The sequence below is a fragment of the Chlorocebus sabaeus genome, chromosome 20 (assembly GCF_047675955.1).
Source record: "Chlorocebus sabaeus isolate Y175 chromosome 20, mChlSab1.0.hap1, whole genome shotgun sequence".
Taxonomy (NCBI): Eukaryota; Metazoa; Chordata; class Mammalia; order Primates; family Cercopithecidae; genus Chlorocebus; species Chlorocebus sabaeus.
In genome coordinates this window covers 36120414-36134321 of record NC_132923.1, presented here as the reverse complement: position 1 = coordinate 36134321, position 13908 = coordinate 36120414, and the positions used below count along the sequence as shown (strand labels likewise).

The 13908-nt window shown below is 35.7% G+C and overlaps 1 protein-coding gene across 3 annotated transcripts in view; it reads left to right on the top strand.

Moving 5' to 3' along the window:
* The window catches only part of CDC14A (cell division cycle 14A), a 163590-nt gene that overhangs the window by 113176 nt on the left and 36506 nt on the right, over positions 1–13908 (top strand). For all 3 annotated transcript variants that reach the window (XM_007977818.3, XM_037998112.2, XM_007977816.3), the window contains exon 10: positions 192–330. In XM_007977818.3, coding sequence (XP_007976009.2) covers positions 192–330 — 139 coding nt within the window. The remainder of the gene's footprint in view (positions 1–191; positions 331–13908) is intronic.

The window sequence follows — 13908 nt, the reverse complement described above, 5'->3', positions numbered from 1 at the left end:
CTATGGCAGCTTCATTTTGCCCTTTCCATTGTTTAAAGAAGAAATGAGTTTTACATGATAGCAGTTATGTTTATTAGCTGTTGATACTATCATTACACTTGAATGCAGAGCAGTTTCTGGTTTGATTTCAGTGTTTTTGTGGGAGTATTTGCTAGACTTTATATTTCTTATTCTGTTTCCCTCTCTTACAGCTGGTCTTGGAAGAACAGGGACATTGATAGCCTGTTATGTAATGAAACACTACAGGTTTACACACGCTGAAATAATTGCTTGGATTAGAATATGCCGGCCAGGTTCTATTATAGGACCCCAACAGCACTTTCTGGAAGAGTAAGTATATTGTCCCCATTATCACATTATAGCCTGTCCTTGATCTTTGCTACCTCTTGTTCCTCTGGTTGTGGACCATGTCAGCCTGTGGTTATAAAATGGCTCCATTGTTAAGAGAAGTGTGTGCCTCTAATAGAATATTGTTGATTTGACAGCTAATGCATTCTAACTTTGTACCTTTTATATCTCTTAGATCAGGTGAGAGTGAGAAGAAAATCACAGAGCCATCTCTGCCTACCCTTTTTCTGTCATTTTCTATGTGTGATCTGGCTACAGTGCAATTTTCTTATGACATCCCACTTGGCACTTTTCATTCTTTTCTTTTGTTTGCTTGTCTTAAAGCATAATGGGAAAAAGAAAAACACAATTAAGGTCACTCAGTGATTTTGGTAAGATTGCTGTTCTCCTGACAACTAACTAAACTGCTAATGTAGGTACAACTTATGAATTTACCCAAGAAGTTACCATAGAAGAAAAAAGGAGGAGAACTGGGTTTTATTTCTGACTCTGCCACTAACTAGCTTTATGACCATTATTTAGAAGAATACTTATTTATTCACTCATTCATTTATTCCCATAGCCTTTCATTCATTAATTTTTTGTCCAGCCTCAGCCCAAGAGATAGAGAGATTTAAACTGTAGGACACAATCCTTTCTTCTTAGAATGTTAGAACGTGCTCATTAATAGAATGAGAAGATGAAGTTAGCACTGGTAGATCTAGGTCCAGCTCTGAAATACTATTCATTAGTGATGTCTTTTACTGAAACTTCATTTTTTTTTCTTTTTATGCTGGGTTGACCCTATTTTATTTTAATTTTAATTTTTAATTTTTTGTAGAGACAGGGTCTCACTATGTTGCCCAGGCTGGTTTTGAACTCCTGGGCTCAATCAATCCTCCCACGTTGACTTCCCAAAGTGCAGGGATTATGGGTGTGAGCCACTATGCCCGGCTGATGGCTCTCTTTTGAATAGCATTCTTTTCCATATAATTAGTTATTTCCAATTTAAATGTTAATTATTCCTTTCCAGTTTTAATGATCATGATCATGTGTGAATTCATAAAGAAATGATCATGAATTTCATAGGAAGATGCCATAAGTAAACTCTTAGCATCTGAAATGAATAAGAGGATTTGAGCCTGCTGAGGAATGAATTACTTTAGTTGCCAATCTTAGAGGTAATAACTGATTAAGAAGTGCTGAAAAATGAGTGGTTATACTTTAGCTTAAAAGAATGATGCAGAAGTATAATGAATGCATTAGAAAAATAGGCACGGGCAGGATCATTACAAAGACAGGGATTTATCTGTTTTTACCTGTGAGGTACAAATAAAATAATTCTGTTATTTTGGAGCTTTATTCTTGATCAGATTCTCAGCCATTGTCTTCCTCTATTTCTCTGTTTTGCATTTTATGTGCCTGTAGCCTGGAGCTTTGTGCCATGTATCTGCCAGGTTTTTATTATACTAATTACTGAAGTTGAAGAAATGGTCTTAGGGTTAAAAAACCAAATACTCCTAAGCCTAGTTCTTTAAAACGTTTAATCAATGTTTTAAAATTATTGCTTGTCATTTAATAGGTATCTCTGTACCTATTGCCCTAGGCATTCTGCTAAGTACAGCTCGCAAGGTGAGGAGATATAGCAGAGAATTCTACCAGTCAGGGTCACCTAGCTTTCTCAGGGTGTCAGATAACACAGCCCTCATGTTTCATGGCTGCGTACTCCCTCCAACCTCCCTATTATACTCTTTCTCTCTGCCATATCTCAAAATAGTAAGAGAAGAAATTAGAGTTATAAGGCAAAGGCACTCTAGGCTGAAGAAAGATTTTTAAATTTATAGATACTTAAGCTGTATATAAGGAACTCTCAAAACTCAAGAAAACAACGATATAAAATAAATGATTTGAACAGAAATTCCTCCAAAATGATGTACAGATGGTGAATATTCCTCATGATCATAAGCACAGAGTTCCTAAAGAAACACTGCACGTCAAATCCCGCTATATAAAAAAGATAGTACATCATGACCATCATGGTTCAGTATTAGAAAATCAATATAATTCACCACATTAACACAAAAAGTAGAAAAATTATGTGATTATCTCAATAGATGTTCAAAAATTTGACAAAGTTTAGTACCCATTTTTAATATAAACTTTCAATAAACTAGAAATAGAAGGAAATTTCCTCATTCAGATAAAAATAATCTGTGAAAACTCTAAAGCTAAAATTATATAAAATTATATTTAATGGTGATGCTTTTCCTGTAAGATCAGGAACAAAACAAGGGTGTCTACTCTCACTACTTCTAATATTATACTGGAAATCTTAACCAATGCAATTAAAAAAACCCAAAAACTTAGAAATCCTGTAAGATTGCAGGATACAAAGTCAATTTTCAAAAAATTTAGCACAATTTTAAAATTCTGCTAATTAAAAGGCACACAGTATACGTGTCTGACAAAAGACTTGTACACATATATTAAAAACTATAAAGAAGCAATTTTAAAAGTTAATTTTTTAATGGACAAAAGCCTTGACTGGATATCTCACAGAAGGTAATATATGTATATGAAAAGATATCCAACATCATTAGCCATCAGGGAAATAGAAATTGAAACCACAATGAGATACTTTTTTATGTCAACGAAAATGACAAACAAAAAAGAAGTTTTACTACAGAATGCTGGCAAAGATATGGAGCAACTGGAACTCTCATGTGTTAACCAACTGGTGTATAATTATTTGGCAGTTTCTCATAACGTTAATCTATATTTAACCCTATGACCCAATGATTTCATTCCTAGGTATTTAAATAAGGGAAATGAAAACATTTGTCCACAAAAAGGCTTGTACAAGAATATTCACAGTTGCTTTATTCATAATAGCCCAAAATTAGAAATCATCCAAATGTCCATCAACAATTTATAAGTGAACATATCATAATATGTTCATAAAATGAAATACTAACCAGCGATTAAAAAAAATGAATTACTGATATACTCAACATAGGTGAATATCATATTATTGTAAGAGGGGAAGAAAAGCCAGACATAAAATAATACATGCTGTATAGATAAAGCCCAAGAACAAGCAAAACTATTCTGTGGTGATAGAAATCAGAAAGCAATTGCTTCTGAGGTGTGTCAAGGAAAACTGACCCCCTAAAAAAGCATGATGGAACTTTCTAGAGTGCTGGAAATGTTCTGTATCTTATCTTGGGTTGTGGTTACACAGGAGCACAGTCAGTTGTAATTCCATATACTAGCCTTAAATTAGAAAATAAAACCTAAAAAATTATACCATTTACAGTGCATCCAGTAACTTCAGGTTAGAGATGTGTAATATCTCTACACAGAAAACCAAAGAAATTTTTTTATTGAGAGAAATTAAAGAAGTTATAAATAAATGAAAAGATAAAGATTATCTTGAATAAGATCAAAGCTGGAGGGTTTACACTCCCAGACATGGATTCATTTTAAAACTGCAGCAATTATGATGTTGAGGTATTGGTGTCAAGACAGAGAAATTAACCAATAGAATAGAATATAAAGTGCAGAAACAAATTCGGACATATACAGACACTTGATTTATGATAAAGGTGACATGATAGAGCAACAGGAAAAGGTCTTTTTAGTAAATTCTGCTGGGTCAACTGGATATCCATATGGGGAAAAAAAGAACCTTGGCTCCTATCTCACAACCTTTTTTTTTAAAGGAATTCCTGATGAGTTGTTGATCTAAATGTGACAGAAAAATCAGTAAAGCTTCTGGGAGATAGCATAAAATAATATATTCATACTTTGAAGTTAACGAAGATGTCTTAAGTGGTACACAGAAAGCATTGCCTATAACTGAGTTGAAATTGTAAAATTCTCTTCATCAAAGACACTGTTAAGAGAGTGAAAATGAAAACCACAAGAGTAGGAGAATACTTGCATCACATAATAATGGGCACCATACTAGTACCCAGAATACTTAGAATCCTACAAATTAACAATAAAAAGACAATCTGATAAAAAATGTGTAAGAAACATGAAAAGATACTTCATAGAAGAGAATGTACACATGGCCAATAAACATACGAAAAGCAATTCAGCTTCATTAGCTATTTCATATCTTTTGGTACACCTATCTGTTAGAGATATACCTGTGAGTGAAACAGTTGGGTATGTGTGCATTCAGCGTTAGAATTATTAAACAGTTTTCCAAAGTAGATATGCCTGTTTATGTTCTCATCAGCAATGGTTTGTCAGCCTCTTAAATTTAAGCCATTAGATTTTTTAAAGTGGTAACTTGCTTTAGAGTTTTAATTTGCTTTTTCTTGATGACTAAGGTCTATCTTCGTATATTCTAGATACTAGTTCTTTGTCCGATAAATGTTTTTCAAGTTTTTTTTCAGTCTATAACTTGTCTTTTCATCCTCTTTATAGGATCTTTTACAGAATAAAAGTTTTAAATTTTGATGAAATCCCTTTTATCACGTTTTTCTTTTTGATATTGTCTAAGACTCTTAGTTTATCCCTAGACTCGATGATTTCTCATGTTTTTTCCTAAAAAGTTTATAGTTTTACATTCATATTTAAGTCTGTGATGGATTTTGAGGTTTTTTGTTTATTTCATAATGTGTGAGACTTAGGTCAAGCTTCTTTTTTTTGGCCTATGCATGCCCAGTTGCTTCAGTACCATTTTTGTTGAAAATTCAATTTCTCTACTGAATTGTTTCTATAGGAGTATCAAAAATCATTTGGATATATTTGTGTTGATCTATTTCTTTGTTCTCTGTTCTGTTCCATTGACCTATGTGTCTCCTTCCTTCAGTACCACCCTCTCTTGATTACTGAACCCATATAGTGAGCCTTAACATTGGAAGAGTGATTCCTTCCACTTTCTCCTTCTTTAACAAAATATTCTGAGCAATTCCACTTTCTTCTCCTTTTCATATAAATTTTAGAGTACGCCTGTCTAAATCTACAGATAATGTTTCTGGGATTTTAATAGGAAGTATGTTAATCTTCTATATCGATTTGGGGAGAATTGACATCTTTACTATTGTTAAATCTTCTAATCCATAAACATGATAGGTCTTTTCATTTATTTAGATCTTCTTTGATTTATTTCATCAGCATTGCATAGTTTTCTGGATGCAAGTCCTTTTTTGTTAAATTTACACCTAACTACTCTTTTTTTTTTTTTTTTTTTTTTTTTTTTAGCAATTATAAATGGTATTTATGTCCATATGTTCATTGCTAGTATGTAGAAATACAGTTGATTTTTCTTTTTCTTTTTTTTTTTTTTTTTTTGAGATGGAGTTTCGCTCTTGTTGCCCAAGCTGGAGTGCAATGGCGCGATCTTGGCTAACTGCAACCTCCGCCTCCTGGGTTCAAGTGATTCTCCCTCCTCAGCCTCCCAATAGCTGGGATTACAGGCATGTACCGCCATGCCCAGCTAATTTTTTGTATTTTTAGTAGAGATGGGGTTTCACTATATTGGGTAGGCTGGTCTTGAACTCCTGACCTCAGGTGATCTTCCCACCTCGGCCTCCCAAAGTGCTGGGATTACAGGTGTGAGCCACCCTGCCTGGCCACAGTTGATTTTTCTATGTTTATTTTGTATCCTGAAACCTAAGAGTTTGTGTGGGGGCGTGTGTGTGTATGTATGTGCAAATTCTTGGGGATTGCTTTTTCAACCACAAATAGGACAGTTTTATTTTCTTTCTAATCTATATACCTTGTGTTTCCTTTTCTTCCCTTGTTGGACAGGCTAAAACTTCCAGCACTGTAATGAATAAGAGTGACAAGAGCAGACATCCTTGTCGTGCTCCCAGTCTTGGAAGGAAAGCATCCAGGCATTCACCTGGATTAAGTATGTTAATTGAGGTTTTCTATAGATGTTCTGTATCAAGTTGAGGCAGTTCCACTCTATTTCTATGTTTTTGAGAGTTCTTATCATGAATGGGTGTTGAGACTTGTCAAATACTTTTTCAGCATTGATTGATAAGATCACATGATTTTCTTCCTCAGACTGTTAATATGGTAGATTACGTCAATTGTTTTTTGTATATTGAAGGAGCCTTATGTCCCTGGAATAAACTCCATTTGGTCATGGTGTGTAATTATTTTTATATGTTGCTGAACTCTGTTAAAAATTTTTATGTCCATATTCATAAGTAACATTGGTTTGTAGTTTTCTTTTTTTGTACTGTTTTGTCTGGGTTTTGTGTCAGGATAATACTGGCTTCATGAAATGAATTGGGAATTGTTCTTCTCTGTTTCCTGGAAGAGATTGTGAGAACTGGTGTGAATTCTTAAAATGCTTGGTAGAATTCTCCAGTGAAATTATCTGGGCCTGGGGATTTCTTTTTAAAATTATGAATTCAATTTCCTTAATAGATAAATACTCCATTTCATATTGGGTGAATTATGGTAGTTTGTTTTTTGAGGAATTAGCCAGTTTTGTCTAAATTGTCAAATTTATGTTTGTAGAGTTGCCTTTTTTTTTTTTTTTTTTTTTTTTTTTTTTTTTTTTTTTTTTTAGTATTCCTTTATGTTTGCAGGGCCTGTAGTGATTTTCTTGGCTTCATTTCTGATGTTAGTAATTTATATATTTTTTTTCCCTTTGTCAGTCTCACTAGAAGTTTGACAATTTTATTGATCTTTTCAAAGAATCAGCTCTTTGTTTCATTAATTTTCTCCTTATATTTTTGTTTGTTTTTAATTTCATTGGTTCATGTTTTTATATTTATTTCCTTCTGCTTGTTTGTAGTTTTCAGGATTTTGGCAATGTGTCTGGGTGTGGATTTCATTGGAATTATCCTTTTTTGAGGTTTACTCAGCTTCTCGAATGTTTAGGTTTATGCCTTGTCAAATTTGGAAGGTTTTTCAGCTATTATTTACGTAAGTACTTTCTGAACCCTGTCCTCTTTTTTCTCTCCTTCTGGAACTCTGTTGACATGAGTGTTCGGTTTTTAAGTCCCACAGCTCTCTGGGACTCTCTTCATTTTATTTTTAGTTTATTTTCTCTTAGTTATTCAGATTGGATAGTTTCTACTATTCTATCTTCAGCTTCACAAATTCTCTCATCTCTCAATTCTGCCGTTTAACCCACTCGCTGAATTTTACATTTTGTTTATATACTATTCTAAACTTTCTATTTGGTTTTCTTTATATCTGTTTATTTGCTGAAACGTCCTATTTTATCAGTTGTTTCGTGTGTCTTTGTAATTGTTGGGGCATTTTTGTCATGGCTACTTTTAAATCTTTGTCAAATTCTTCTAACATCTCTGTCATCTTGGTGTTGGCATTTAGTGATCATCTCTTTTCATTCAGTCAATGTCAAGGTCAGAAAATGTTAACCTGAACATTTTCTTAGTATGTTGTGAGACTCTGGATCTTACTTAAACATTCTGTTGTATCTGGCTTCTTACACTGCTCCAGCAGGGAAAGGTGGTGGCAGTTGGGTTGGGGGGTGGGGGGTTGCCACATTGCTAGTACCCGGTGGAGGCAGGAGTCTGGATTCTGCACTCAGCCTCTGTGGATGTCCAAGGTTGAGAGAATTCTTGTTGCTGGTGGGCGGAGGTGGGAGTTCTAGCTTCCCATCTGGTCTGCACTGACACTGTAATAGGGGTCACCTTGTTGCTGAAGGGTATTGGTGAAAGTCTTCACTCTCCACTAGGCCTCCTGTGACACCACTCCAGCTGATAAGGGAGGGTTGCTGGTCACTGCCTGGTTGAGGTGGACTTCCAGGTTCCACCATTAATACCTTAGTGAGGAGTGGGGCGGAAACTGGGGGATCTCATTACCTGACTCCCAACTTAGCCTTCTTTAACACTTCTCTGGTGAGTGACTGACAAAGGGTATAGGGGTGCCTGCCTACAGCCTGGCAGCATGGAAATCCAGCATCCCTCTCAGTCTTTGCTGGCTGTCAGGGTTAGGGCCACAGTTTTTTTCCTGTGGGGTTTGGCTGGAGAAGAGCAGTTGTTGAAACGTTTTTTGTCTTCTAGGATACCCTTTTCCTGTTCCTTTGACTAGACAGAGCAGGCTTTTCTTTGGGCTTTAAAAATATCAGCTCTGGGCTAGGCACGGTGGCTCATGCCTGTAATCCCAGCACTTTAGGAGGTCAAGGCAGGCAGATCACATGAGGTCAAGAGATCGAGACCAACCTGGCCAACATGATGAAACCCCGTCTCTATTAAAAATACAAAAATTAACTGGGTGTGGTGGCATGTGCCTCTAATCCCAGCTACTTCAGAGGCTGAGGCAATCAATTGAACCCGGGAGGCGGAGGTTGCAGTAAGCCGAGCTTGCGCCACTGCACTCCAGCCTGGGTGACAGAGCAGGACTCTGTTGCAAAAAAAAAACAAACCAAAAAACAAAACCAAAAAAACTCAGCTCTGTTTCCATTTTGGATCATTATCTTCTTCAGCCCTAAGACTGGGCTAAGTAAGGCAAAAAGAAAACTCGAGGTACTCAGCACCATTTCATTACTTAGGTCTCAAAGTTCCAACCACTCTGCCTTTTTCTTTTCTATTTTTCAGAGTCTTGTTATTTTTAAAAAATATATATATAGGATTTTAAATTTTACTTACACTTTTACATCTACTTCATTTTCCAGAAATGGTATTATTGCCTTATATTTTAAGGTAATTAGTCTGGCTATAATTTTCGGCATGGAATCTGCTGTGGCAGTCTGAATAGTGTCTCCCCAAATATATGCATGTTTTAATCCCTGTGAATTGTGCCAGCTGTGAATGTTACTGTATATGGAAAAAAGGACTTTGCAGAAGTGATTAAGTTAAGGATGTTGATGTGGGGAGATTATCCTGGATTATTTGGGTGGGCCCAATATAATCACAGTGTCCTTAGAAGAGGGACCCAGGAGGAGCCATTTAGAGGAGAAGCCGATATGATGACTGAAACAGAGATTGGATGGATGCACTTTAAAGATGGAGGAAGGAGCCATAAGGCAAGGAATATGTGCAGCCACTCTAAATTGAAAAAGGCAAGGAAACAAATTATCTCCTCAAAGCCTGTATTGGAACCAGCCCTGCCTACTGTCACTGCTTTAGCTCAGTGAAACTGATTTCAGAATTCTAACTCCAGATCTGTAAGAAAGTAAATTTGTGTTCTTTTAAACCGCCACATTTATGGCAGTGCTTTACAATATCCTTAGGAAATTAATACATCTGCTTTGTATAGATAGCAAATATTACAGTAAGAGATGCAGATCCTAGTGATGAACATGCATATTCTGAACTTCTCTTATTCATCATACTTTCTAATTTGGAGTATTTAATTCCAAATACTCCAAATTAGAAAGTATGATGAATAAGAGTGTATAGAGGAGTCATGTGACTTAAGTGTTATTTAAGGAAGCTTGGGTTGCAACAATGTGTAAGATGAATTGGGTGGATGGAGATTGGAATCAGAGAGGCTAAAAAGGAGACTATTATCATCCATCTCAGAGAGACAAGGACTTATCAAAACAGGATAGAAGTTGGACTGAAGAGTTAGAGATGGGTACCAGGGACATTTCAAGAAAAAAAAAAAAATACAAGGCTTTGAAGACTAATGATCGGAGAGATGAAGAGTATGAAGTCAATGATGACGCAAAAGCATGAATAAGTAACGTGTTCATTAAGCAAGAAATAAGAGGGTAAAAACGTTTTCTGTTAGGTTTTCACCTGTCAAAAATGACTGAACAAGTTAAAGTGATTGTATTCTTTTAAAGGTGAAAAGTCAATCAGTGCTTTTTAGAGAATGTTAATTCCAAAGCTCTGACTTATAAAGGCTGGTTTGTCATATCCTCCTAGTCCTTGAGGACCAAAATATGTCCAGGTGTTTAATTGCCATGTCTTAAACAAGCAGCCCTCTTACTCACTGGCAGTAAGAGAGATGTTTATTAGCATCCTTTTGAGTTGTTGATGAATTTACATATTGGCTGACCTCTCCTTTGTTACAGTCTGAAATTTTGTATTTATACTTTAAAGGATATAAATAAAACTCTTTATTTGCAAAACAACCATCAGGTGTTTTTCTTCTATTTAAAGCTAAAGTTCTTAAACCAAAAATACCATTCTGAATCCCAAATGTGTCTTCTATCAAACATCCTCAAGGTTCTTAAAATGATGTAAAAATACATCTTTTTGTTTTTGAGCCAACTCTGGACTCAATGTCCTCAGAGACAACGTTTAGAATTATAAAGGTGGAGTCAGGCTGCTTTTACAATTTGGTTGATTCTATTTATTGAATGTTTACTGTGTGAATGTTCCCCTGACCTTGGGTACCATTATCTATCTGTGATACATAACCTATATCACAGATAGATAGATCTGTCTGTGTCCTCGGGGATCATGATCTGTTAAAGCTTTCATTCATTATAAAGGGATCATTGAGGGACTAGTGTTGGGCTCCCATGGGGATTTTCACTTCATGGAGATCCTTTACTTATGGGGCCCAATATGGCATTACTTTTATTTTGCATTTCCTCCTGAGACAGAGAGAACTCACATAAAGCCTAAACCTGGCTCTTACAGGAAGTTTTGTCTCTGTAAAGCAGAGCTTCCATTTTGAACGAGGTTATCTTTAAGAAGCACAATATTATGGTTGAACTCTTTTTCATTCTTAAATCCATATATCAGAAATTCCCCTGTTTTACTTTATTACCATAGATGTCTTCATCAGCTTCTACTTAGTTGGATATTTTCAGAATTCTAACTTTGTTGCAGGCCTTCCATTGTCTTCAGTGCTTCTCAAACATGAAAGTGCCTAGGAATCATTGGGGGATCTTGTTCAGTGCAGTCTTTGATTCAGCCAGGTCTGAGGTGAGACCTGAAAGTCTGCATTTCTAACAGGCTCCCAGGTGATGCAGTGCTGCTGGTCCTTGAACTACATTCAATAACAAGGGTGTTTGGCTCATCCTTACGCTGTAGATATCAACTTAGGCTACATCTTACTTTGGTGTTGATAGCATTTGGTAAGTTTCACAATTGGATTGAGCAAGATCAGAAATTAATAGTTAAACCATTGCTTTTTTATTTCAGGAATTACCAAAAATAAGATGAAAAACATCTGTTTAGAAAATGGAAAATGCTTGAAAAAGTCTAACACTAATGGTTTGAGTTTTAGCTGAGATTGACTTCTATCATTTCTTTGTTTGAAAAATAAAAAAAAATTAAATTTCAATAGCTTTTGGGATGCAAGTGGTTATTGGTTACATGGATGAATTGTATAGTATGAACTCCGAGATTTTAGTGCACCCATCACCTGAGTAGTGTACATTGTACCCGTTATGTAGTTTTTAATCTCTCTTGCCCATAGTCTCCATAGTCCATTATATTCACTCTGTATGCCTTTGCATACCTGTACCATTTCCTTTTATGGTTTTCTTTTAGATACATACAGTAGGTCAAGGAATATAGGCTAAAGATTTTTAATTATCTGTTTTAAGGATTTAAAATTTTGTGTGTTCCTAAAATACAGAAATTATAATCCGAAATACTATAAAAATCAGAATTTAACAATACAAGATACTGTGTTTTATTAGAATTACAGGCATACTGCATAGGTTTGAGTTTACACTATTTATTGAAAATGACATTTTCATAGTAACACTCGGTTATAGAAGTTTCTGATGTTCTTTTCAACAGTTACTGCTGCATTATCTGATCCATTTGTTGACTGCCAGTTGACACTGGAACTACTGACTAAGCAAAAATAAAATCCTAATATGGGTTCAAGTATTAAGGATAATTAAGTATATATCAGAATATTTGGCAGTGGTTGCATCAGAAATTTATTATTAAATACTCATGCCAGTTATTACTCTGGATAGAAGACTGAATTTTTAAATTAATTTTGTATTATGGTAAAATATGTATAACATAAACCTTACAATTTTAACCATTATTATGTGTATAATTCAGTGACTTTATGTATGTTCATAATGTTGTGCAGCCATCACCACTATTTCCAGAATGTTTTCATCATTCCAAACAGAAACTATGTACCCATTAAACAATGAATCCCCATTATCTCCAACCCCTACCCAAGTCTCTGAAAACCTCTGTTCTATTTTCTGACATTGTGAATTTGCCTGTTCTAGATTCCTCATGCAAATGGAATCATTCAATATTTGTCCTTTTGTGTCTGGCTTATTTTACTTAGCACATTTTCAGCGTTCATCCATGTTGTAACGTATCAGAATTTCTTTTTGAGGCTGAATAATCTGTCTTCCTTTGATAGCAAGTTAGACCATTTTGTTAGCCCACTTCTTTAGGCCAGGAACTGTCTCTGTTTTCATAATAACTCTGGGCTGGTGGAATAGAAGGTACACAAAACAGATTGGTACTCAAGTCATGGCTAGAGTAGGCCTAGGCCAAGCTAGAAAGTGGGTTACGTTTCTACTTGAAGTGACCAAATAGTGGCTTTGGATGGACTTTGTGGTCAGGGTTGGGTTTTTTGGGAAAATGTGTCCAGGATGGAAGAAAGATGAAGATGAAGAGTTCGGTTGGTGTGGAGATAGGATTAGGCTGGGCTTAGGGAAGTGAAGGAGGACAGGTCAGCCACACACAGAAGCCTGCACAATGGCTGGCTGCCATTGTGTTCTCTACTCAGAACTAGGAATATTCACTATAACAGTGCAACTGACTTGGATTTCATTAGAGGAATATTAAAAGTAGATATAAAAAAAGACCTGTGAAGGCTCTAGATCAGAATCAACTGTAACTTGGCTCATCACAGCCAAATTATTTAGTTATTTTCTTATGTCCCATGCCTGGCTAGCCTAAGCCCAACTAACCCAGGGCAAGGACATGGCTGAAAACAATGACCCCAGCACTGGCTGTACTTCTTAAGGCTCTATTCAAACCAAGACACATCCCTTCCTGTCATTTTAAAGCACATGCCCTATTAGCAGAGGGTCAGTAAATTTCATGCTGTTTTAGAAAATGCACTATATTCTTGGAGAAGGTACTTTGAGCTGGTGTGTTAGCTTCATAAGATTTGATTTTTAAATACTAAATGCTTAAAAATACATGTTTTACTTCTTTTGTTTGAGATGAGGCTTTTAGGGAGTAATAGACACCACAATAAAAGCTAGCATGGTTTGCATTTTCAATAAAAAGGAATTTGCGTGAAGTGCTGCTTTTTCTCAAGAAGCACTTGCGTACAGCATTGCTTAGCAACACACAAATCAGCTCTGACACCTTATTCATCTTTAATATTCAGGTTCAAATCAAGCCTTTCCAGAGATGGGACAGATTGCGTCTTTCAAACCAAGCAAGTGAAAGTTGTCACTTTGTAATTTTCATCTTTAGGTTGGCAGCAGCATCAGAATTTTCATTTTATAACTTCTTTTGGAATTGGAATTTTTTTCAACTAGCCTCTTAGGTCCTTCTCCTCCTCTGTTTCCACTTTGTTTTTCATTCCTGAAGGACTTTAAAAGGTCTTTCCTTTATTTTGGGGATCAAATTTAAATTCTTTAGGATGACATGCAGGGCCCATCTCTCATAGCCTCTGCTTCAGCCAAATTAAACAATTCATGTTCATAAACGTGCTGTTTTCTTTGATATCACTTTT